The following is a 27,842-nucleotide window of genomic DNA, read 5'->3' as shown; positions in this document are numbered from 1 at the left end:
ATGTAACTTCTCTAAACAACTGAGACAATGAATTTTCCATTATCTCTTAAAATATGTGTTTTTACTTTGGTGATAAAACCACTGAAATGTAACACAGTGTGTAACAGTAGCACAAGTACAGAAAGGTCTTAAAAGCAGCTTAGCTATATATATATATATATATATATATATATGTGTGTGTGTGTGTGTGTGTACACACACACACACACACACACACACACACACACGCTAATTTTAGTTAACGTTAGCTGCCACCATGAGCTACTGGTCATACCAGACCAGGTAAGGCTGTAGCTGAAAAACCTGTCGCAGTTTAAAGAGCCATCGTGTGTCCATGTCATAGTGTCTTTAATCTCACAGAGATTAACCAGTTTTAAAAAAGATTTTTAAAAAGTCTTTACCTGAGTATGAGATGGCGCAAGACCCTTTCGTCCATAGACTCCAATCAGTGCGTTCTTCTGTACCGAGATATTGAACTTGAGGAAGCGTGGTTGGTCCATGCTTAGTTGAGAACGCCAGAACACACCAGGTGGGACGCTCTGACCCACCCTCTTCCCTACATCGACTTGTCCGGTATCGATTGAGTTGTTCTCCTGATGGAGCACACCAGTCCTCCCTAGAAGACAGAAACACAGCCCCATCCAGATTATGTAAGTAGTTAACAGAACCAGAACAACACAGTTCAGGTGATATGGTGCAAATCAGTCATCACAGAGCCTTTCACGGCACCTTCACACTTACATCTGAAATACAATCTTGGTTTTTGTGCAAGTCTTTGATCTTTGGATATCAGTAAATGCTGCATTCTATCTTTTGCTTTTCAGTGTAATCTTATTCCTTTAGTCAAGCAGGGACCTAACAATAAGATAGTCATATTTTTTCCAAATGAGCAGTGGCCAAGCAAGACAGGATTAAAAGTAATGGTTCCCTGTGGTCCATGATGCACTGCTCACCGAAAAAAAATGACCAGATATAATTGGCTTTTTATAAGACTCAAACAGGCCACATCGCCCATCTTTTCTCTGGTCGTGGTGACTCATAGAGCAGGGCTTCATATCAGATAAGGTCTAAATGGAATCTGTCAGATGTACTGTGCTACCTTGCCAGAGCAATAACAGCAAATCAAAACAATTTGGCGAATGATGTCCTTAAACTGTGTCCTTACAGCACCAAAGAGATGGAGGGATGGCCATTGTTAATATGACTCATGCTCACATGAAAAACTGTGGTCTGCGAGGTGTTATTACAAGAGCAGATTTTATTGTTAAGAAGAAAAATCTGGAAAGCGTTTTGCAGTCATTGCCGTCTAAAGCTCTACTGTAGAAGGAGCGCAGCTGTGCTCCTTAATTTACTGCGGCAATGACTTTTAACTTGTTAGTTGGATGGTGCAGCGTCGTCCTGCAACATAATAACAACTCAACCTTTGCTCCTGCATCTTGTAAGAGGTATTTCAGTGTGTGGGCCTGTTTATACTGTAGCTGTGAGTGTATCTGTTTGTGCCAGGCCTCCATTATTTACATGCCTCGGTGTTGTGTGTGTAATGAGGCCATTGCCTGTCGCTTTAGCTTCAGTCAAAGTGAAGACTGGAAGCCAAGTTTACCTCTGGGGAGAATAATAGCCAGCTATTGATTGCCTTTAAACAGTCCAAAACCTGCCTCATGCTATCTTAATTAGCAGTACTTATGAGGATTTAAATCTAGCCGAGTTTAAACAATTGAGCTTTTGCCTGGCCTGCTCAACTCAATTAATGCTTTCGTGGCCGTGCATTCTAAATACCGCAGTGTGCTTAAAGATTAATTTGGTGGCTTTTGCTGTAAAGGTGAACTGAGATGGCCTGGCTGCTTGTTGTTGAATACACAATGGTCCAAAATTATGATTAGGCAGTACAAAGCTGTCTGGAATCAGTCGATTAATATTCAGAAGGTGAAAGATCTCAATAAACTCCAAAGGCTGACTGAGCATCGAACATTGTCATTCTGTCATTCAGGAGGCCAAATGGTTTGCTGTTGCAGTTTGTCTTTCATAATAGTCATTTGAACCTTTATTTGACTTAATTAGTTTGTATTTTGATGCTTTTAAGGTCAGCTGACCTTTTTTTGTTTTGTTTTAATTCAGCATTTCATTTCAAAAAGCAGTATTAACATAAATACATTCTTTTTCTTCTTTTCTGACAGCCTGAGAGTATTTGCATATTTAATCCTTACACTCTACTTTTCACTATTAAGTTGTTTAGTTTATTATTTTCATTTCTGAAAAGAACTTGACCCTGATGGCAAAATATATCCTCAAAAAGAAATGCCAAAAACCTTGACCAAAATATATTCCTAAAAAGGAAAGCCAACAAAAGACTAAACAGTATTAATCTGGAGCATTCATACAGTAAAACTTGATTTAATCTTGACTAGTGATTTATTCAGATGTGAGTTTTTTTATTTCCTCACCGTCAGCAGCCAGAGCTGTCACTATGCTCGACTGAGTGGGCCCTGTCTTCCCAACTCCTCCGTTTTCAAAAGCCGGCTGGTTGTCCAACTCTTGGAGCTGCCAATTGAGGCCGAAAAGGTGCATTGCTGTGAAATACACAAAAAAGCTGCGTGGGCTTGTTGAAATGGATAAACAAATAAGCAAATAGTCGCACAAAAACAATCAAGCCACTTAAGCTCAAAAGACCCGTGGGAGAGCATGATGGATAGATCCAATGCAGAAGAAAAGAAGTGTTTAAACTTCTAACATTTCACTTCACATTTAGCTTTTTTTGCAGCTACTCTGCCATGGGTGGCTTTTGCGTAAACACAGCACTGATAGAGGCCAGCCAAAGTCACTTCAATCAATACTTAGGAACCCTGTTGCTCTAGCATGTTTCCTTGGGGAGTGCTGTTCATTAACGCGCCGCACAAACAGCAACTGTATCAAAGAGGGCAGCAGGCAGAATTTCTATTTTGACACAAAGCTTTCACTTCAGACAAGCAGAGGATGTGCCGAAAAAGCCTTAAACTCTCCAAGTCTAATACAAAGCAGGAAGGACACAGATACACAGCTACATGTGTGTGGAAAAGTAAGCGAGAAAGAGACAGAAAGTGAGAGACTTTTAAGAAAGTGTAAGGCAGTGTATTGAGACAGACAGTCGCAGCGGGGGGGGGGAAGTGAGAGGGTAGGATGCTGCAACACTCCTCTAGTTCTCTTACATAACTAAACTGTGTGCAGCTTTCATTCAGCAAACCTGCTTTATTGTCACAGTATTGGATCCAATCAAACTGTGTTCTTGTTGTTTTGGGAAACTGAGGTGCTTCTGTGAACGCAGCGAGAGGGCCAATCTCCTTCAAAGTCGCCAGCCAGGGAACATGCTGAGGAAGCATCTTGATTTCCGACCATTTGATCTGCGGGAGAAACTTTTCTCTAACACCCGTTGCTCACTGGGAAGATGGATATCGACTGCAGCAAATAACTTGAGAGGTGTATGTGGAGCCGTGGAGAATATTAAATGTGAAGGAGGCCAAAAGAAAGATGGAAAACTAGCATGGACAGTGCATCAGTAGGTACTTTGTTAAGAAATAAGGCGTGTGTTTTGTTTAAAGCCTGTGGATGAAGATATTTGGCATCAGTTTAGTGACAGCACTGTCCTTGGTAGATCGGATGAACAGGTGCTCCATAACCTTGAATTCCAATTAAATAACGCAGGTGTAACATTGAGTGACAATGGTTGGCTACCCGGTAAGTTCATCCAGCATCACCCTCAGCATCAGAATCAATTTTCTTTCCTGGTGAAGCAAAAACCAGCAACATCCCCAGCAGCAGAAATGAATGCTGACTGATCCATCAATATTTTTGACAAGTCTGTCTTTTCTAAACATCCTGAACGGACTCATCTAACAGAGCCTTTAAATGTGAAAACCAGCAAGATCTGTGCACCTTTGTCTCTTTTTTCTTTCGTGTATTTTCTGCATCAATGGGTTTTCCTGTTGCTGTTGACAGTGTGGTCAAAAAAAATAAAAAATAAAAATTTTTCTAAATCTTCACCAGATACAGATAATTCTCAGTACAGATCTACTAATGTACTGGCAACACAAACAGACACAGACAAAACTATGCAGTTTAATCTAATTGGCCCAGAATCAGACCTTCAGATCAGATTATCTATAATATTCTCTTTTGTCTTCTAACACTGAAGCACACAGTATATTCTCCTTGGTCTCGTTAAACTGCAAAAGTCTTACTTTGTAAGTACCAACCTTTTCAAACAGCACCTTGTGGTAAATACCTCCAGTTCTTAGACTAACATGTCGGTGGCTTTTAACTGAGCAAAGGCTCCAGAGTCCTGAAAAAACACCGTGTGCTGAGCTGGAGCCTAAATTGAGAGGATAAACTGAGGACATCGAGCATGAACCCGAAGTGAAACATCCTCTCCATGAAAAAAAAAGAAGAAAAAAAAGAAAAAAAAAAAAAAAATTGACACCTACTCTTGCAAAACGATTGACAGCATGAAATTGAAAGCAGGTTAAAGTATTACTTAAAAAATAAAATGTAGCATAATCTTTCATATGACAAAACCTGTATTTAGAAAATTAGCATTAAGTATTTTAGAAAATGAACCTTTTTAATGCTGAGAGAGAAATCTGTCTCTAAGCTGACAGAACACAGGACACCAAGCTTTATCAAAGTGCACTCACGCACGCTGTTTTCTTATAGCATAAGATGGGTAAAAGGATGGATGAGATAAATGAGTAATATTTACCAGGTTGACCATATTAGTGTAGCCTGTTAGCACATTTACTAATTAGTGTTTACACATATAGTCATAAAAATTCAATTATAACTTTAACTCAATGACTAGATGAAAAGTCAGGGAATCACCAAAGTTACAAGAATTTATCATCTGGAGACCTTGAATGTCTGATTTTCCAGATATTTCACTCTGAACCAAAAGCCAAAAAAAAAGAAAAAAAGAAAAAGCGTCCTTGTCTAAAAAACTGCTTTTTTGTAGACTAGTTAATTTCAGATGATAAGGTCAGAGACTCCCCACAGCTTTATATTGGTCACTCCTGACTTTCCCAACTTTCCAGGCCTACAATAGGAAGCAAACCGTGTACAGCAGTGGGCTCTTGTAAATCTGACACACCACACAACCACAGAGACCCATCCCCTCTTCACTGTTCTTGGTACAGCGGCTCATCAACAAACTTCTTTGAGGTGAATAGCCCTCAATTTATACATTTGCATAAGTTATTCCTGCTGCCTAGGCCAGTTCAAATGAATATTTATGGGCCATGAACAATTCTCTTCTTAGGCAAGTTGCTGAAAACATTGGCCTCCAAACTCTGATGTCAAAATCTGCCCCAGTGGGCATCACCACTGACAATGAATTCGAGGTTGAATTTGTAAGTTCACAACATGTTAGTTTGAGCTCTGACATCCATGTGGTATCTAGTGCACAGAGGCATGAATACTTCTACCTGAGCAAATTCCCCCATCTTGTTCACATCATTCTTGGTGGTGTTGTTAACCTGGAAAACACTGTGCTAATTATGGTACGGATGAAATTTGCACCTCTTCTTTATAGGAAAAATAAGAATTATTCGGCTAAGCTAACTAACTTGAAAACATGAATGGGAAGTGAAAAACAAGAAAAAAAAAAAAGGTTCTTGTTAAAATATGCAGATGACACTATTCTGATGACCACCGTCACCAAGAATAATTAGTCCATTTAACAGTGAGAGAGGTGGCCCATCTGGAGTCCTGGTGTGCCAAAAACAACTTGGAGCTCTACAGCTTTAAAATCATTGAGATAAACATTGTTTTATGCTGGAACCTGCCTGCACATCTCTCCAGAAACTTCCCTGGGGGACTCCTGAAAATAAGCCGCACAGATCAGAGCACGGCTAAAATGTTTCTGTTCTGTGGGATGGTATCTGTATCAAATGGAATAACAGCATCTGTACCATAAGATTGACCAAGACAGGGTTTGTTCATCTGGTCCTTTAGTTGGGTGAAGGAAACCCCCCCCCCCCCCAAAAAAAGAAAAACCAAAAAGAAAAAACACAGTACTCAAGTACTCATCATTGCTGAGTGGAGCCACCTGTATCATCTACTCTTCTCTGGTAACTGGTAGGGCTGTTTTTACATCACCATGCCCACCATGTCAACAATTCATTGCAATCACTTTAATCAACAAACCTTCACTGAAAAACACATCAATAATCCAAAATTGACTGATTGCCTGATATTTATTTAGTTTTTGATAAAAAGGTCTCAGGGAAATTTATTTCATCCTAAATTAGAAATCTGTGAAATACACTTTTACAGAACAACAGGTGATTCATGCTTCGTTTAAAGCACATTTTTAATTAAAAATGCACATTTATATCTGTCCGACATTTTTGAAGGCAAATGTCAGACAAAGAGAGTCTGTCATCTTCTACTTAGAAACATTTTTGATCAGACATGTTCACTGAGGACATTGTTCACACTCACTTTTGTTTGTCCGGTTCAATTTAAAGTGCATTTCCAAAAATCTACATGCTATTTCTGCATCCAGTCGGAGCATCAAAGCTGGACTTGGTCCTGATTGGCCTCCCTATATCTGAACAATCGCTGAAATCCTTCCAATCAGGCAGTTTGCAGAAGTGGAGCTGGAAAGCCTTACCTCAGCAGGTTTGCCTCATTTGAATTACAGGAGCTGCTATTGTCAGTCAGCCACGGTCCAGTTCTGCAAGTGTTATGTGCGCTATTCTTTAGATTTATTTGATAAGAAAAAACAACAAAAAAAACAAAAAAACATTTTATCTGATCTATTTGTTTATAAAATATCAGGAGGTATATTCATCTTACCCTGAGCTGCTACAGAACAAAACAAAAATGGAGTTATATGGTACAGTAAACTTCAAGCACAATACCATTTTGGTACTGGTCTGCCTGTATTTGTCTTTGAGTTTGTCTTGGTACTAATGGGATTATGCGAGCTGACAGTAGGAAAGTATTAAAGTATGAGTGCGCATTGTGGCTCCTTGAGTCATTGCACCTGGCAGGTAAATTGGCAGCGAATGAAAGAGAGAGGAGGTGGTTGAAATACACTCCTGAGGCAAGTGGCAGAGGGCTGCATCTGTTAAACTCTCTCACGCACACACACACACACACATACACACACACACACACACACACACACACACACACACACACACAACACACACACACACACACACACATATACACAGCAAGAGAGAGAGAGAGCTTAAGCACCGGGGCGCATTCTGGAATCAGGCCAAAAATACAATTCCCAAACATCCAACAGGTCTACAATTAAACAAGTTGGTGATTGTTGGGATGAAAATGTTGTAAATGAATCCAATCTGCTAGAACTGTAGTGACAACAGCTGAACAAATGACTTGTTTCTGCTTGTTTTCTCTGTGTAAACCGAGCATATCTGTCATGAGCAGAAGCACAAATAAAAATAGCAACTGATTCCTACACACAGAGGAGCAGTTAAGTTATAAAATGTATGTATATATCCATACTAATTTTATGATATGAGATCATGAACGACAACAAGCAACAAAAACAGTTAAGTCAATAAAGGGATTGCGAATATTGATAGTGATACAGCCCATTTATGACCTCTCCTCCAAGAGAGCACTCCCCTCTCTATTCAGCAATAAAACACTGGTTATAGGATCTTCCCAACAACGCCATATTTCTCCTTATACAACTGTGTCACATTTCCCCTGCCTCCAAGCTGCATGAATACTTATATATCCGCTCGGGGAGAAAGGTTCAGTGTAAAGATTAAGGGCTTGGATGACAAGGGAGGGCATAAGGAGAGATGAATCTGTAACGGGTTTATTGCTGTGGTCAAGATTCTAAAGGTTAGCAAGAAGTCAGCTTTGACACACGCTGTAAAAAATGTTCGAAAGCTCTCTCATAGGAAATAATGCCCAAAGGAGGAGGCAGGGAGAGGATGAGCATTAGTTTATCTTCCTGGCCGAGATAAAAGCATTTCCTGTTTGACAGAATGAGCAAGTTTTGGTTCAAGTACAACAAAGGCGGTGTGGACCAAGGTCTTCTTTAAAGTTCAAGTGCTTGGGACGGTTTCCTTTGTTACGAGTTCAGCTCCTCAACTTGTGTTTCATTTTGACGTTGCCATCTGTGCTGGCCATTTGAACCTCGCTGTCTGTGTTTTAACAGGAGCCCCCAAGGACGTGAATTGGCTGTCGTGCTGTGAACTGTGATCAGAAGTGCGGGGATGATGCACTGCCGCTGTCAAAGGGAAACAGAAAGGAATGCCTTGTTGGAAACTGTACCGGGGCCATGTCTGCATATCTGACTGGGAGCTTAGTCAGACAGACGCTACTGAATCATATCAGGACATCTGCAATTTCTGCAAAAAGGAAAAGGCAGTGAAATAGAAATACTCCTGGCGGAGATCAAACTTCATACAGATTAAGAGGTATGCTGGCTCCATTCACTCCAGGCAGCTTGTCTATCATCTGTTTTGTTTGACCGAATGACATGTCTAAAGATTGTCTAATGCCACTACAGATAATGGAGTCATGTTTTCTCTGACTAAAACTGAAAGAAATAGGTTGCTTCTGGCAGAGAAACTACTGGTTTTCATGTACTCGCCTGACAGCTTGTTCTGCACCTCCATGTTAGGCAATAACAGTAAGTATTAGGTGGCAATATTTATGTCAAAGCCTGAAAGTATAGTTAATATTGTCAGGCTAGGTGGTTGATTTCTTTCAAACTTACAATAATAACATGTCCTCAGAAAAAAAAAAGTCTGGTCATGCCAGACCAAATTGCAAACTGCCCCTCCAGAGAATCAGAGGGGAAGCTCTGGTCTAAGCCCACAGCCAGTACAGATGTTCAGCCTAGAATATCTGGTAACGTGAGACAAGATTTTCACCTTCTGAACTTTTTCCAGATACAATCACAGACTGAACCTTCTAAGAGTGGGGCTTTGAACTGATGAGTTAAATGTGTTTTTATATGTACAGATGAAAAACCAAGAGATGAGAGGAAAATCCCGGTGTCTGTCAATGATTGAGAGAAAAACATGAACAGAGCTGTGGGTCCAAATCAAACCTCGACTCCTTCTCTGCAAGTCCACGTCAAGTTATATGATTTCATAAGCAAGTTGCAACTCAAGATGCAAGATTTTCACGTAAATGGCTGTTTTAAACTGTGTTTTTTTCCACAGGACATTACGATATCACAATATAACCCAGTCAAAACCTACATTTTGAATGCTTTCGAGTCTCAGGTTAGGTTAAGTCTCAGGTTAGTCCAGACTCAAGCAGTCAAGTAAAATGCTAAATGAACTGCACTTATATTGCGCTTTTCTAGTCTTATTGACCAGTCAAAATGCTTTACAAAACTAGCCACATTCACATAGTCAGTCATGCATCACACCCATACACACACTTATACACTGATGAAACAGCTGTCACACAATTTGGGGTTAGGTATCTTGCCCAAACACACTTTGACATGAGGACCGGAGGACCACAGCACCTGATTAGTGAACAACCCGCTTTTGAGTCACAGCTGCCCCCAAGTCTCACATCCCAATTATTTGTCACTTACTACACAGTACGTCTGACTCTGGAGATGTGTGTGTTTAAAAGACACAAAACTACGTTGTGTAACTCTCATTAAAGTGATAATCTTAATAAATTCTCATGCGCCTTATCTTGTTACATGGCTGTTTTGGTGATTTGAGAAAAGATGAATCAGTGAAAACCACATTCCAAAAGCTTGCATAGTCTAAAAGCCAGCCTTACCTATGCAGTAGCAGAGAATGATGGACAGCACCACGGCTATGCCAACAGCGATCAGGGCGGTGCACTTCCAGGAGCAGTGTTTAGGTGACTTCTTGAACTTGAAAGCCCCTCTGGACAGGCTGTTTCTGGGCAGAGGGCGCGCCGGTGTGGAGTAAACCGTCCCCGTTGCCATGGTGTAACCAGGGGCTGCTGCGCCAAAGAAAGGTGTCGTTCCTGTGCCCGTTTTAAAAAGAAAGTGCCTGCAGAGGGGGAAAAAAAGAGATAGGAGAACAGCGTATTAAACAAATGGCTATAAAAAGAGTGATGGTTGAAAACAGCATCCGTCAGATGTCTGATCTCTGAAACTGCCAAAGCAGCCCTGTCTCCTAGAAATTACATTTCTGTACAACTTATCTGCAACAGGAAATTGAGAGCAGATTATAATTTCTATCAACCTAATGAGGAAATTTTGGTAATTTGAATATTTGATAAATCACAAATACGTTGATAATGAATTTATCAGTAAAGTGTTCCCAGACAATGTTTTTTTCTCCCCAAAACATCTGATCTTGCAGCATAATGTGCAATTGTAGTGACTCACAGCACCTGGTTAAAGTTAGTGAAAGATTGGGGTCCGGTTTAATACAGCAAAAGTTCACAGTGACAAACCATATGATCGTGTGACTCCTGTGTGTATTAGACTGCAAGAGACACTGGGTTATATTCTAATATCCAGTGTAATCCTGACATTGGAAAAGGTTAACAAAAAGTACCTCATAAAAACAATCATCTCCCACTTGCCCTTTTACAACTGGGCCTTTGCTAATAGCCCATTATACCTGGGGTAATTAAGAGGGTTTAATCAAATGCACTACGGAGTGATCGTCCTATTAACTTTTAAACCCCACGTGAAAAGCTCTTAAGTAAATGAATTAAGCCTTGTTGCCACTCTTGCCACTACTTAGAGATTAATACCCAAATGCCTCCAGGCTTATGGGGACGGCCAGGAAATTGGACAGACTGACCATGCATTGCAAATGCTCTTTCTAGAACTGTAGAATGTCATTGCTGACACTTTGTACATTTTTGATAAAAAATAAAATTATTATAAATAATAAAACTTTATTGTAGATTACCGTTAAGTACTCTTTTTGTATGTGTGGGTGTGTGTGTGTGTATGTGTGTGTATTTGACTTTTTTTCTTTTTCAGATAATGGATAACTCTAAATTAACGTCTTAAATTCTCAATCAGGAATGCTTTGGCCATAAAATAAGGTGTGTGCTAATTATTAACACTAATAAAAAAGAATAGAGCAAACTAATTGTATAACCGAAGCTGTATTATTCAGCTCATGGTTGCTCTGCATGAACATTCTCCTTCACACTCACTGTTACACATACAAATTATACCCAAGAGTATCTCCCCAGTGCTGACACTGTCATATCTTTATAACTGGAGCAGTTCAGGGTTGAATGTTTTGCTGAAGAGCACTTCAATCGAGGGTAAATAAAGTCAGTCAAGTGCTACAAATTCACTTGCCAGTCCAGGTTTACACCCCAGTGATCTGCTGTTAACAAAATAAAAGTTAAAAATGCTTTATAAACTGTATAAGAGGTGAGTTCAACCACTAAAACAATAAAACAAACATTTACAAAGTAATCCAGGAATAAAAAACAGACTCTCAAAGCAGCAAATACTTGAATAAGACTGGAAATACAATTAAATGTCACGATAGGTGCACAAGATCATGAAAACGTTTTTTTTTGAGAGGAAGGACCAGAGAAAGCACAGTCCTCCCCTCCTGCTCTGGCATCCCCCAGTTTCTGTAACAACTCTCACACAACGTTTTAAACAAGTTATGTTTTATGTGTTCTGTAGATCTCAGGAGGAGTGGGTTGCTATGGTAACTGCTAATTTAAATATACCAATAAACTGATAATGCAGTGTTAGCTCATCAATTATTTGTACGGCATCTGTGAAGTCTCCATGTAAGTTTTGTAAAGGCTTTTTTAATCCCGACTGTGGATCTCTACTAAAAGAGCCTGAGAACGGCTAATTAGTGTAATAAGAACATAATCTAAAGCTGAGCAGTCAAGGACTGAAAATCCACGCAGTTCCCTGGTTATGTGGTCGGAGCGGTGGGTCACAAGCTTAAGGAAAGCTGTGAATGGACCTAAAAACAGTTTCACCAACCTATGATATTCTTTCATTCAAATTAAATTTTTGGTAAGTGAAGGCAATCATATATTAGCTGAATACAGTTTCAACAGATGTCAAAGGGGGGACACATCATAAACCTACACCATAATGCATTGCTCGGATTTCAGTCCCGCCGCTGATATTTCAGCTCCTTCAATCTCCTGAGAGGATATCTTAGAGCTAAAACCCCCCTCTGATCAATTCTTGACTAAAAGAACAAATGTCAGATTTGGATCGTCTGGCTCCTTGATGCCCCGATTGACACATTCTGTCATGGACAGACAGGGACTCCATTTAAAGGTTACGGTGTGTCACCGCTGGAATGACAATGTTCCGGGCGTCTGCAACCTGAAGAAGTTCAGATTTCTCAATCTGGAACAATCTGTACTGTAGCTGCGGCAGACTCTGTAATATGCAGTTGGGTATGAATTGAGGTCAAAACGTGCACAACGTTGGAGGCGGCAGACGTGCAGTCAGACACACAGGCAAATAGACACTACTATCTGGGGAGTTAAGTGTAAGTGGATGCAATCTGATGAGGCAGACAGGAAGGGACGAGGACGTGTGTGTTTGTGTATGCGTGCGTCGGGAGGGGTTTGCACTCTATTTGAGGAAGGTGAATAGCTATTGCGAGTTGCGGAGATGATCTGGAGGCAGTTTTGCCAGTAAATAAATGTCTCAAATATACCTGTACTCTAATTTATGCAAAGACGCCTGAACTAAAAACACAAAAAGGCAAAAATGTGTAGAACTGCAGTGCAACAGAAAACTTAGTAGTGCTGAAAATAACATAAACAGCAACATAAAAAAAAAAAAAAAAAAAAAAAAAAAAAGAAAAAGCAAAAAAAAAAATCAAGGAAAAAATATATCAATAAATATTTACATACATAAATAAATCATAGAAGAGTGTTTCTTGGTACCATGTAGCTGATTAAACAATCCGAATGCACATATAATTACTGGAAACATATGGCATGCAATGGGTGGTTCAAAGCAAGATAGTCAGTTATATTCCAGTTATTTCTATCCAGTCTGCTTTGTACAAATCTCAAGTGAAACTAAAAGTCAGAACCTGTGTGTACCAGCGTCAGACACAAATTCCTACACTGGACATTTATTGCTCGGCTTTAGAGTAATTCTGGTGCTGATGTTTTTCATGTCGCCCCTTCCTCTCCACCCTTTTTTTTTTTTCTCTAAAGAGCAGACTGAAGGGGTCTAAAGATGAAATGCTGTTGGACATGATTAACAAACAGCAGACCAGTGTAAAGTGTCTGCGGCTATACACATTGGATGACCGGCTGTAATTGATTACAGCCAGTGTGATGCAACAAGGCACATTACTATGCTAATCCAGCCAGCCCTAGTGATAGCAATGTATGCTGTGAGAGAGAGAGAGAGAGAGAGAGGGAGAGAGAGAGAGAGGGGGAGAGAGAGGGAGAAGAGACAATCAAGAGAGTGTGAGACGAAAGCGAGCAAATGAATGGCTACGTGTCAGTGTGATCGCAGTGTGTTTGTGTGCACGCCTGTCTGTCCCATTGAGAAGCCCGTAACACAAAAGCAGCAGCCAGCCCGGTCTCCTCTGCTCTCACAACATTGCTTGTCATCAGGATGACATTTGAAAACATCCTCACAGAGGACAAAAGACTAAACAGTGAGTGGGTGGATTTGTCTACGGCTAAGCTCCAGCTGGAGGGGCGAGGGAGCACACTAGAAACAATGCAAATCGCAGCCCTCAGAATACGTAATCTGCCTATTAGCTGCTGTCCTGTGTTAGCATTAGCATTTCAAGGTGAGAGCTGGAATAATCAGAGCGCTTTAATCCACGGTCTGAAAAAAGAAAGGGAAAAAAAAAGACTACAGATGTTGTGTGGCATCACAGTGGCTGGTTTTCACACTAGCTGCCGTCGCCGTCGCTCTCCCCCAGATCACCACCTGCCCTCACTACAGGGGGCCTGTTAGCAGGTGCTATTCTGGTACAGCTAGATCGGTACTTGTGTGATGGTATTTCGGCACCGACGCTCTTATTCGTGCCGTCCTGCCCACCAATGATCAGCATGGTGCCATCTTGAGTCACTCCCTCCGAGTGCTTTGAATGTTTGCACGTGGAACCGATTATATTTAACGGATTTGATTGGGGTTTGGCATAAGAAGAGCTCAGCCGTTATGTACACACGTTTAAGATGCGGCTATGGAGTCTAACTCCAGGCCTGAGACAGGAGCGGAATCGTGAGGGACAGTTCAGGCGAGGGACATGTTCCACTACAAGCTGAATAGTTAGTTAGTTGCTGCAGGTTAAATGTGTGATGTATTTTTTATATGAATTACTCTTCACTATCTATACTCTGTTCATGAAAAGCGTTTACATTCGCTGGCAAAAATCATCTGGAACAGATGCACTTCATGTTGCCAGCAGCAGCAGCATCAGCAGCAGCAGCAACAGTTTATACAGTAGTCTAAAATAAGAGGAAAATATTACAGGACTCTGGAATCATCACAGAAATGTGTGCCTGGCATGAAAGATGTTGGCAAAATAAACAAAAAGGAAAACACATGAGAAGGAGAAAAAAAAACACGTCTTGAGGATTACCACTTTGTCTACACCACCATCCACTTTGGCAGGTAACCAGCCATCACTGGAAGCTCCTTTCTTTTCCAAAAGGCTAGTTGGCTGGCGTCTTACACATGACTAATCAGTCCTGGTGCGATCCTGAAACTGCGGCTGGTGCACAAAAAAAAAAAAAGTTCAATTTTCCTCCGATGGGAAGCATGACTGTCTGACTCATGATTTACACACACACACACGCACAAACAACACACGCACGCACAAACAACGCACGCACGCACAAACAACGCACGCACGCAAAAACAACGCACGCACGCACGCACGCACGCACGCACGCACGCACGCACGCACACACACACACACACACACACACACACACACACACACACACACACACACACCAAATCCTACTTGGATTACCTCTGCTATTCTTTTTTGCCCCCGAGAACAATTCTAACACATTTTCCATCAGGAAAATGTACTGTCTGTGGGACACTGTACCACATGATGATTTTAGAGCTGAGACATAATTTCATTTCACCAAAGGACTCCCTTGACACATGAATCCAATGAGGATTGACAGTACATTTATAACTGCAACGTGTGGCTGGGCAGGCCTTCAAGAGACTCATTCTCAAATGTCATAACGGCTGTGCTAGCTGAACCTCACTGAGTGAAAAAAAAAAGTGCTGAAGTGGGCGCCAAAGGACATACATATGTAAGACCAGACACCTACCTGTATCGTATCCCGTGGAGCACTTATAGAGCTTATAGCAAAATACACATTTCACACATACTGATGTAGTCTATCTTAAACAAAGGATTAAGTACCGCTTGAGAATAATTACCGTATATGTGCAAATGGTCTCTTAAGGGACATGGCGGTTCATTTTATAATGAAATTGAATGGAATATTTTTAATTGAAAATTTCACCAAATACTCTTCGAGAGGAGCCAAGTGGTTAGTGAGGGAACCCTGAGGGATTTATTAAAAGTACTCCACACACTTTAAAAGATCTAAATGTCTCCTGCACTTCTGAATAGCAAAGAACAGCAGGCAGCCTCACTGCTCTGTTTCCAACTAATTGAGCCCTTTAAATGGAGTGATCTTAAGCATAAAGCACAACAAAAGCTGAAGGAGGTTGATTTCATAGGTTTATCTTCAATGGAAAACCTGCACCGTGAAAATAGACTGTTCAGTGGACAACTCCCAGTGAAGAGTCATGTCATGTCATGGGATCAGATGGTCGCCGATCCTGTCCGCCATCATCTCACTGAAGTTTGTGTTTCTGTTAATTAGAGATCGAGTATAAATGTCAATGGCGCCAATAGATATGGATGACTTTTTACACTGTATTTGTGTAGTTGTAATACTTCCTAATGTCACTCTCATTTCTCTGATCTGTTGAAGGAGGCTTCACTTATCTGACGCTTATGTTTGATGCTTTTAAACTGCGGGAGTAAATGAGCTGAAATCCAATTTGGTGTCTTAACACAGCTCTGACAGCACGATCACAGTGGGATCAGTGACTTTACTCACTTGCCGTGTTGCAGTAGTTACAGTAGTAGTAACCGAGTGCTGCACTTCACTCATTTAGAAGAACACTGAAAGCTATTCACTGTGAAAGCTAGTTGGTACCAAGTCAAATTAGCACACTCGCGCTTTGAAGACCAACACTTTTATGGGAGGTTACACACACATTATTCATTACTGCTAATTGCTGTAAAAGTAGCTAATGCTGTCAAATGAGTGCTTTATTTTCAAGGAGGCCATGTCAGAGGAAATATATTAAGCAAGATCATAACATTGTGATTTATATTTGACACTTTTTTAATCAACTGCCTTGTACAGAATAATTTACTGTCTGCACATGTGACCACGTCTGATGTGCTGCATGAGGAATAAAGTGCATGTTGATGTTGAGGATTCAAGAGAGATTCACACCCCTGCTGAACCTGAGGCCTCTTGCATATGTGCTGTGCCAGGACTTTGCTCGCCCAAAACCCCCTGAAGGCAGCATAATAAATACTTTCTGGAGCTTCTGTTTACATTTCCCAACCTGGTGGTTTTCTTGACATGTGCAATTATGTGGTGAACTGGGTCTTCCCTTTTGGCCCCGTTGGTTCACAGCAGCCCTCTGTTCCCACCCACTGACAAGCACTTGATTTAGAGTCCACTGTGCTGATAGTGATTTATGCCTCACTTGATGATAGGTGTGCCCATATTGTTTTGTCGATACGGCTAAGACAGCTCAAGGTCATCACGCGGTTAGTATTCAATCACCGCATCTTCCAGAGAAAGTGAAACTGTCACCACATATCCCAATTGATTCAGTCAGATCATAAGAGGCTGTTACTTCATGCTGCCACGGACAAAATTCAAAGTTTACATTCATCTAGGGCTCAGGAAGGGTACGCCGTGCCAGGGAAATATCAGGCGAGAACGCAATCATTTACTCGAGGCCATTTCTGAGTCAGAGCGCAATGTACCACACTTCATTAGCCAGGATATTTTGAGCTCACTGATTAAGAAAGATGTAACTGATGTTTCAGGAGGGAAACTTGGCAGTGGCTCTTATGACAAAGTGGTATCTTGCACAGCAAATTTTGATATAACACACACTCTGCTTCCCAAGTTTCTTCTGAAGTTATAGCCTCTCTGATTTGAACTGGTGAGCTCTCTGATATTCACATAGTTCACTCTAATCATGCACTCTCCTTCTGAGTGTAGGTCTGTCTAATTTAGTAATCAGCTCCTAATTGTAGGTGCATACAAAAAGCGGAAAAAAGGTAAAAAAGAAAAAAAAAAAAAAAGAAGTGCACTTAGTCAAATTATTCTCAAAATAGGAGAAACTAATGCTTTTATCAAACTCAGTGGTAACCATATTATTGCATGCAAAAACTGTGGTATAATAGTTGAACCTGATGAGATGTAGTCCTTAAAATGGGCCTAATAAAGAGACACTCTTAAATACTGTTATTATCCACCAGCTACACATATTAACAAATTCATCAGGTTTTAAGAATTAATAGTATTATAAGTTTAATTCCCAGTATGTTCCACAGCCTCCCTAGTTGTTGGCAGCACCACTGTTGTCTTGGGGAAGGTGGAGACTTCCATGAGACAACCATCAACCAGGAGACTACCAATCCCCCAGCACTGTCTTTTACCACTGAACTTCAAACCTGCCTACATGGGTGATACTTACTGTGCACTTCCCTGACACTTTAGCTCATAGTTTGTGGTGGAGCCACAAAAGCACAGATGCTTAATGCATAAATGCTACAAATTCATGTTTCTAAACCAAAACAAAACCCAAACTGCTGGTTCAGTCATGACTCAGTGAGTCGCTGCTAACCCTGACTGATCTGAATAAGGTTCTTGAAAACACATCAAACCACATCATAGTAGTAGATTAATCAGATTACAAAAGGCAAATGAGCTATAAAATGAAAATTGTTAAAAAAACAAAACAAAAAAAAAATTAAAATACAGTATTTAGTGTTCAGTTTAGTTTAGTGTATTACATTGTATAAAATTTTGGCATATGCAAAATTCTAGTAATCAAAATTTGCATTATTTCATTAAACTTAACTGAAATTTCTTAAAGGCCCCCGCTCATTTGTTTCACATCATTTTGCTTTCTGAGTCAGTGAAGATGGCGTCATGACAACGCCTGAATTTCCCAGTTCTGTTGTAGGTCATTGTGGGTCACTCACCTGCTCTCCAGGGCAACATTGCTGCCCAGGACCCAGCTGTCCTGCAGCTGGACGCATTCTGCCGTACTCTGCAAGTCGGCCGCCAGGCCGGCTGTGGGCGGCGGGCTCGGGCTCCTCTGATTGGCCAGTGAGCTGCGGCTCAGGGACGTGATGGACGGATGCTGCTTGTGTGGGGGCGGGGCTGGCGGGAGAGGTGGTGGGCCTTGCTGACTAGACAGATGATCACCTGAAGAGAGGCAGAGGGGAAGAAATATCAGAATGTTATTCTTAATAGTGGCAAAATCAAAATGCAGTAATCTATTCTGCTGATTCAAAGTACACCCAGAGATAAGAGACTGGATTGCTAAAAGACAGCAGATGGGTAATATTATGCACCTGTATGCAAGATATGACAGCATACAGACACCTAACAGACCCAGAAAAGTAAATACAACCAAGAGCAAGACATTAAAATGAGATGCAACCATTGCAAAAAGAAGGGAAATAAGAGCTGCTTTTATGGCGACACACATAATAATTGTCGCAAAACGCCACGCGCCTGACAGTTGGGTTCTCTTAAACAGAAGGTCACTTAGAGAGGCAGCTGTTCCTTTATGGGCGCTTAACGCAATGTTTCACGTTTGATTACAGCCGGAGAAGACTCTCAAATAACTAATGACCAGAACATCCATTAGAGCTCTGAGAGAACAGGTTTTCCAATTTCACACAAAGCTGTGTAATTGGCCCCCAGAATGGCATGTGGTGATTATCTATCCATCTTCCCCTTTTAAAAAGGTAAAAACCCACAGTGCTGACAATTCTGATTTGCTCCAATGAGCCCCAAATGGGTATCGTCTTTCTTTCCTCACAGAGGCTTAGAGAAGATTGAGAAAGCTGGGAGATGCGTCTTTTAGGAGCTGTTGTTGTTTTTGCATTGACAGCATGAATTTTTATAAAGCCTAAAGGAGTTAAATTTAGAGCATATGAACGCTGAAGGTTGGATCAGGTGCATGATATAACCTTTGTTTTCCCAACCATGCATAAAGACCTTGTCGCCACGGAACAAAACCTGCTCTATGCTATTGGCTGGGCAGAGCAACTTTATTGAAAGGACGTTAGTCATTGTTTGGAAAAGAGCCTTTAATGACCAAGCAATTTCTGTCCTTCACTATGTGCTTCTACTTTTCAGTGTGCCCTTCAATGCATAAAGCAAGCTGTTTGATGTAGACAAATGAGCCTTGAATCTGGCTCCACAGTGGTAGGAGGAAACATCTATGCCATTCAGAGCCACGACATCATTTCCAACGCTTTGAGGTAAAAACCTTAAGGCTACTGCAAATGCAGGCTATTGGTACAACTGTGGATCACCTCTCTCATATTCAAACTAGGAATATATCAGAAATATATATTGTAAGAAATACTGTGAGACTAAAACTGCTCTCCGCTGGTTGTACCAATTGTTTTTGTGACTGATTACTTGTATTTTTTTCAATAACAGAATACTTTAGACAAATACACACTGATACTGTTGACATATAAGGGTGAATAGTGGAGCACGGTCAAGAGAGTCAAGGGTGCTCAGTACTTGTGCAGAAGACCAGACTAAGATTAATTGATTCCTGACTGCAATTATACAGCAACAGCATGGCTATAAATACAATAAACGCAAAATCATCAGGAGCAGATGAAGGTTGTTTTTTCCTCCCTTTTTTTGTGGACTGTGATTAGACTTGGATCAAACCCAATCAAATATGATCCCTTCATAACCCCAAACCACCTCGTGCGAAGTCAACTCGGAGTCCTCACACATGAATTACCCGAGATCAACTGTGGTATTGGCATTTGAAAAATATAAGGCAGCCATGACTTAGTGATAATGAATACAAGACATCCCACTCATCTCTTGGGCTAGACTGTGAGCCCTATTAGAAAAGTGCTAAGTAGGCTAATAGAAATGTGGATTATCTACCAACACTGGCTGGTTTTACATCACCTCTGGGCTTTATTCCACTGTATGAGCCTGCAGCAGCCACGAGCTCCACTTCACTTTCCCGCAGAAGTATTTTTCATATAATCAGCACACACTCGCGTAACAGCACAATGTCAATGAGTGACGGAAGGGAAGGGTTCGGAAAAACAGAAAATGATCTAACATGGAGGGAAGTGGAATGATTACAACACATTATCTTCAGAGGTCAAAGTTTTGAGTTTTTTTTATTTTATTTTTTTTTTAAATCACTTATGAAGAAATGATAAAAAAATTAGCTAAATGTCCATTTCAAGTGAAATAAATGCAGCATCATCTTTAAAACACAATTAACGCCCACCTTTTGTATAAACACATAAAAGCTGTTGTATTTGCTCTCCTGTACCAACATCACCTAATTATCACGCCCACATATGTCACAGTCTATCCCTGTAAACAATCCGCCCTCCTATTACGCATTACAAATAAAGATACATGACAGATATTGCAGAAATTTGTATCCATTTATCTTCATGTCTGCATATTGATCTATTGGCATAAAGTGCAAGTCAACATCTTGATTGCCCTTGTTTGGCTCGCTGCTGCTGCTGCTGCTGCTGCTGCTCATACTCAAGAGCTTGAAAATGCAGCATAGACTAAACTCCAACCCATAAAAACAGTGCAGGTGCATTATGGTTGATGGGAATAGTGTGGGCACAGCAAGCAACAGAGATGAGTCACAAGTCTGAACTCCCTCACCATCACAACTTTATGGTCAATCCTGAATCAATTTCAGATGAATCAACGTGTTGAAGGCATGACTGAACTGTGACATGAAATGAACCGTGTTTTTAGGTGAAAACAGTTGCTGAGCATAAGGTTCTCAAAGCACAAAATCCCAAAACGTTCAAAGGAGTGGGATTTGACATGCAGCAAATCTGTCTGCATAATCCCACAATGGACTAAGGGAACATAAAATCCCATGAACTGAATTAAACCTACTGTATGCATGCTTTGCAAAAACGCGCACAAAGCTTTCGGGTATAAATAAGGCCTTGCACTTGAAATGCTGTGTTTCAGTTAGCTGCAAAGGGATGAGATGAAAACGGTGGATCAGTTCTGTTTTCGAAAAAGTTAAAGAGGCAAAACAAGTCTAAACTAAGTCTGAGATAAAAATGTTTTCCTGAACAAAAGTGGGCAAAACATGAATCCAAACTGCAGTGCAGTGCTTCCCCGACTGCAGCAAGGTCGCTATGTGACTATTAACTGGTTTCAGCTGGAATGAGATGACAAAAATCAATTATCGCTTATGTCACTGTTAATATAATTGCCATACAATGACACCAAACTTCAGCAATTGGACTAAATTCACCATATCATACTGAGGAAGAAGCAACAGCTGTGAGAACTAATCTAAAATGGCTTTTCCCTTACCTTAATCCACCTTTCAGTTCCACAAATATACCCACACTCCTCCTAATATATCAGCACACACACACACACACACACACACATATATATATATATATATATATATATATATATATATATATATATATATATATATTATATATATATATATATATATATATATATATATATATACACATATATATATATATATATATATATATAAAAAAATCTGAGGACTAACTGCCCCAGTCACCTAAGCCTGTGAGATATACAGATAGATACACAGAGTTATGCCCTTTTAAGCGTTTAGATCTGAGACCTGACTCTGTGTGGACTTTGAGTGATTAATTATGCAAACATTTTTCTAAGTTAAAGGGTTTTTCCTCATCCCCTTAATCTTTATCTTTTTGACTTCAAGATCAAATGGTGCAGTGGTTGATTTTTTTTTTCCTTTTTTTTTTTTTTTTTTTTTTAATGAGACTTGTTTACAATTTTTCTGTGCAACAAGCAACCAAGTTAACACGTATGTAATTTAATATCAGAATCAACATTCTAATGGATTGCAGTGTTTCAATTCGGATGATTCCGGGATGTATGTTGGTCATTTTCAAAAAAGTATGGACCCCTAAAAATATCTGACACCATTTGTTTTTCCAGTCACTCAATTTCACTGCACACAGTAGGTGTCAGTTTGTCTGAGTCGTGTAAGGCGCAGTGGGTTCTGGTCTCCAATTTGAAACGTGGGTTTGAATCCAATTTCTGACAAACAGTTTTACACTCAGGACAGGGTCTCTCAATGATGAAAAGCCATAAGTGATAACCTCAATGTGATTCTGTGTAATGTAGCACTGGCAGTGCAGTGTGCATTCTCTGTGTACTTGAGGTTTGAAAGCCACTGGGGCAAACCAAGTTGAAATATGGACATTTGGCACAGTAGCACTTTGAATTAGATTATCCACTGCACCGCATATGTTGGATTGTGTGTGATTGTGTGTGTGTGTGTGTGTGTGTGTGTGTGTGTGTGTGTGTGTGTGTGTGTGTGTCTTCTTTTCTTTTTTTTTCTTTTTTAATAAGCACACTAAACAATGAGCCTTTAAGAAAGCCTGGCATTGTCTTCCATCAAGACACACAGGGAATTAAGCTGGCCTTTAAAGTGCAGGCTCAGTGACTGGGAAGGCAGATGAAACAGCTGTGTGGTTTATGGGGCTTTGCTTTGAAATCAGATCAAGACGGATGCCTCCTTTGCATAATTCCTCAACGTCAGCTTGTCATCATCTCCATCAGCAACATGCTTTAAAAGGACCTTTGTGATTAATACTGCATGCAAGCACAAAAAAATGACAGACTCATTCCCTTCTTAATGATGCTTGCAATATCTATCAAATCTGTCAAAGCCTCTGTATTTTAACACAAACACTTCATGGAGTACATCTTTGTTTTAGTTGCTCTTAACACTTAAGAGGTTTTCTCTTTACAAGAGACAAGTGTGTCGGACTGTATGAGTGAACCAAAATGATTCATGGGCAGGAAAATACCTACAATATGTGTTTTTGATATAGCAAACGATATCTGAAATGGTTTGGGTTTGTATTACACTTTATTCCATTTTATAATAAGTGTGTCAGAGGTTATGGTTGCGAATTCAAATTTCACCACATTTCTCTTGAACCTTTGATGCCTCTTCTTGATACTTGGATGTTTAGGTCTATCAGGTTCCTATAGTGTGTGCTCCTTTGAAAATATCTTTTTTTGATTAAAGCACTGATAGGCCTTGAATACTTCACATAATGTTCCACACTGAGTCGGGACACAATTAAAAGCCGTTTTGCACTCACTAAGCTTGGCAAGCTCGATGAAAGCCTTTTCATATTCATTGTGTAAGTACTACTGCAAAAGGTCTTGTGCCATTTTACTCTCCATTAAGAGAGTGATGCAACTGCTAATGGAATTGAAAGGGCACTTGCTTTGACTGGCTTGCCCTTCATCAATAGGAAAATTGCAGTATGTGTGCATCACAAGAATTACATCAAAATAGATCACAGAACCTATATAGAGACTACTGTTTTTCTATTACAGCTCCTAACGTTTTCTCTCTTCTCTTTACAGAAGAATATATAGAATTAAAAAAAACGCAGCATCTGCGCTCTGCAAAGTTCAAATTTCAGAAAACATATTAAAATAAAAAGACAGACCTCTAACAAAATCCCCATTTGATTTTATATGAAATGAATAATGGATGAACACCATGATAAAACATGCCATTTGGACCAGGTAGGATGTTTATATATGTCAAATCAATAAAGTCATTCTCATCAGTGCCTTGTTTTCTATTCATCTCAGCACAGCTCTGGCGCCTGGTCGAAGGCAGTGGCAGTATTCTTCAGTAGAAAAAGAGACAGCAGCTTCTCACTGGGAAGACCTGAAGGTGGGGTGGGGGGTGGCGGTGTTTAAGGGGGGGTGGAGGGGTGGGCTGTACCCGCTGGAATTCGGGACCATTAGAACAACCTTGCCCTAGGTGAGTTTTGGGGATTTACTCTGCAAAGGGAGTTGGCAATTTTCAGGGGCTTGGGCTTTTAAGAAAAAAAAAGAAAAAAAAAGAAGAAGCTGTGTGAATTCCATCATATTTCCTGCCAGAGTACCTTCACTGCTCTCACAGCCTTGCCCCACTCTTCTCCTGACTTTTTATCTGATCAAAGACAGAAATTTCTTTTAAGCCATTTCTCTGCAGGGTAACCAGGATGTAACCAATATTTCATGGATTACATAATCATTGCATTATAGAAAGGCATCATTCCATTTAAACGCACATAATGCGCTCCTACACAGTCATATGGCGGGCATTCATCAGCTCGCATTTGATGCAAATCCTAGACTGCCATTCATTTAAAAATGTATGATTTTTAAATACACTTAGAAAGTTGAACCTGCTGAAGATGGACTGTGACTATAAGCAGCTTCACATCGCTGTTTGTCCATCTCTCCCTCTCTCTCTCTCTCTCACCACTCTCGCTCAGACATTGCTACAGATGGCAGATCATCATACAGATGATGACTGCTTAGCAGCTCTCCGATTACATAGCAGTTACACTCCGTCTCAAAAGCTGCTTTGACAATTAGCCTGCTGACAAAACACTTAGTTGTATTTATTCATGTGTGGACAGCTTTGGCTTCCTTGTTTGTGCAGAGAGATTGTGTTCACACCTTGGTAAAACGCTACACTTTGTAACTTCGGTGCAGACAGCGCGGTTTCCACAGTACAGCACTAACAATACATGTATCACTGTATTTTCTTCAACCTGCAGAGCTAAAAAACCTGGTTCAGTCCACAGGGAAGTGTGCCAGTTCTCACTTTTCTGAAACACATTTCTATTTGATTTGCGTTCACACAGCCATTAACTTCACCAACCAGTCCCCAGAAGTTCATTTTCAACACAGCTCAGCAAGCAATTGATATTTAACATGTAAAGAGTGTATGGATTGTCATTGTCAAGAAAGATTGATTTTAACCATCATCAAAACCCAAAGAATGCTGCAATATTTAAAGCTGCGTGTATCAATATTTCCACTAGATACATATCTTCGAGGCCACGTTACATCATAACAAAGATTAAAGCGTCAAGCACCATTTCCTGTAACTGATTGAATCTGTGAGTTATCAACCAAGATGATGGAAATCATCCAAAAGGCCGGTTATAAATAAATATAAACAATGGCACAAAACTATTTTTAGCATGCTGCAGAGGACCATTTTGAAGATTTAACATCTGAAGCTGGTAGAGGAAACTATAAACCTGCATTGCTTGATTTTTTTCTTTTTTTCTCTAACACTTCGAGGCAGATCTACAACCTATAAACGCTCCGCTGTCACAATATTACTTTGTGAAGTTGTTGTGGCAATCATGTTAGGAAACACTTACCTATTGTAACATCTGAAGCAGCATAAACGTTCATTTATAGTGGTATTTCTGTGCACTAAGAAATAAATATATATGGTAAATAAAAGGACTGCACTTAAATAGCACTTTTCTAGACTTATTGACCACTCAAAGTGCTTTACAATAACTTGCCACATTCATTGATAATTCTCTGTTGGTTCATTATTACAAGCAAGCCTTCTCGTATTTCACAGTTATCTGCCCCATTGTTGATTTAAAAAAAAAAAAAAAAAAAATACTGATCAGAGCGCCTTTAAAAATATACTACATTAGTATGGCTCATGTCAACCAGTTACATTTTTCAGTGTATTGAAAAAATAATGAACCTCCCCAGTTTCCAGTCAATGGCATAAATACGCAATCCCGCCCTGGAGTTCTCATTGCAGCCGTCATGTTGGCTACAAATTCTTGGCCTCACAGTTTGTGTCCTTGATATGCCGTTATAAATCGCAATAACAGCAGCAACCTGCCTCTTTCTGTCACTGCATCATCCTTTTTTGATGGTGGAACAACACAGTAAGCTACAATGCCGCGAGCTGTATAATATAAACAAATCACCAACAAGAAAGTGGGGGAAAAGGAGGAACTGGAGAGACCTGCTCTCATCCAAACGCGTCTCCACTCAGCACTTTGTTGTGTTGTCTGTTTTGAATGGTTGTTTTTGTTTTTTTTTCCTTTTTGGCATTCTTTTGAAAAGCGAGTCACCAGTTTCAATCCTTCTCCTGTGTGCGTTTGAACTGAACTAGTCTTAAGAGCAGTCATTCGCTCTCTCCCTCAATTGCTGTGGTGGCTTGAATGGCTTGTGCCTTCAGTAACAGCCGGTAGTTGTGATGGCGTCTGGCTGATGGAGCCAATATGAAACTGTGGTGAGGGTGGTCCTGGCCACCTCAGGAGAGAGATAGGGTGGGTTGAAGTTTTTTAACATTCAAAAGCTTTCCTGACGGATTTTTAGCAATTTATTTCCAACTGCAACCAAACCTCTGAGTGTCAGGAATAACAACAAAACAGTCCCACTGAAGTGCGAGTCATTTCTCTGTCTGAAGCAATATAGATTTGAATTAGTAATTGCACAAAAAAAAAATGTTGCCTACATCATCTTAGGGGTCACAGAAATGTGACATGTGTACTCGGGAGAGCTATTCATGTGCCTCCCCATTCATTTACAGCTCGCTTCCCCAATCACTTGAGAAAATGGTTGCAGGAAAAAAACAAACCACTCATGGTTGTAGTGGCACAGTCTTTTCCAATGGCTGCTATAATTGCATTTCCTGCGCAAGTCACTCAGTTTGTGGGGGGAAACCAGACAAAGGAAGCAGAATCCATCTAAGAAAGGGAAAGCCTATCTTTTCCTGATTAATTGTTGGCATATTGTTCTCAACTGGATGCACTCCACTTGCACAGATGACTAATTTTCGTCTCTATTGTAAGAGAATTTGAGGAGACGGAGATTTATACAGTGTATCTTTCACACCACATTGAAATGGCACCATGAAACCTATATAATATTCCACAGAGGTTGATGTTTTTATATTCTGCTAGTGCACAAGTAAAATAAAGTTTTAGCTGAGCTCTATTATTTAACCATCATATACACCCACATGCTCCCATTAAGATTAAAACTCCAATGCAGCACTGCCTTAAATATTACACAAAATCCAATGAAATTTAAAAAGATGCTGCAGTGAAACAAAACATTCAAGTGAATCTGTTGGTTTGGAATAAAAAAAAAATTTGCTTAACTGGTTGGTAAAAACTCACCGACACTCAGCAGTCTACCAGCAGAACGTCTATAATGATAATGCTTCTATGATATAATTTCTTTATCTTACCACAAGGCAATGAATCATTATTTTGATTATCTGATAATTGTTCTCTTGGTTGCTCTGTTAATTGCTTTATTGATTAAATATCAGAAAACAGTAAAAAAAAAAAAAAAGTAAATAATATATTTTCCCAGAGGGCAAGTTGTCAACCAAGACTTATCTGATGGACTACAATGAAAAAACAATGCATGTTGGGGCCTTTAAATTTCCTCCCGACTCGTCCAAACATTCCCACATATGGTTCTCTAAGCCAACACTTCTTGCAGTGTCTGGCTCCAGAGCTGCAGCTACATCACACAGGCTGAAAATCCCTCTGCTTTCCAAAGAGCTTTCCTGAGGCCAAGGCTATGAATTGATATCCCAATGTTGCATTACTCTTGGCTACAGAGCAGAGCACAAGATGAGAATAATAATAGGATGAATCATTGGCTTATTCTCATACTGTCAATATCCTCAATGGGCATAAGCGGTAAACTTTATGTTTGCAAGCACA

General features: G+C 40.2%; 1 protein-coding gene across 5 annotated transcripts in view; it reads right to left on the bottom strand.

Annotated features, from left to right (window-relative positions):
• The window catches only part of si:dkey-237h12.3 (teneurin-3), a 179,167-nt gene that overhangs the window by 57,691 nt on the left and 93,634 nt on the right, over positions 1–27,842 (bottom strand). For all 5 annotated transcript variants that reach the window (XM_056382542.1, XM_056382545.1, XM_056382544.1 and 2 more), the window contains 4 exons: positions 18,234–18,459; positions 9,772–10,010; positions 2,442–2,567; positions 402–616 (listed from right to left, as the gene is read on the bottom strand). In XM_056382542.1, coding sequence (XP_056238517.1) covers positions 402–616; positions 2,442–2,567; positions 9,772–10,010; positions 18,234–18,459 — 806 coding nt within the window. The remainder of the gene's footprint in view (positions 1–401; positions 617–2,441; positions 2,568–9,771; positions 10,011–18,233; positions 18,460–27,842) is intronic.

The sequence above is a fragment of the Seriola aureovittata genome, chromosome 8 (assembly GCF_021018895.1).
Source record: "Seriola aureovittata isolate HTS-2021-v1 ecotype China chromosome 8, ASM2101889v1, whole genome shotgun sequence".
Taxonomy (NCBI): domain Eukaryota; kingdom Metazoa; phylum Chordata; class Actinopteri; order Carangiformes; family Carangidae; genus Seriola; species Seriola aureovittata.
This window is presented reverse-complemented; position numbering and strand designations above follow the sequence as displayed.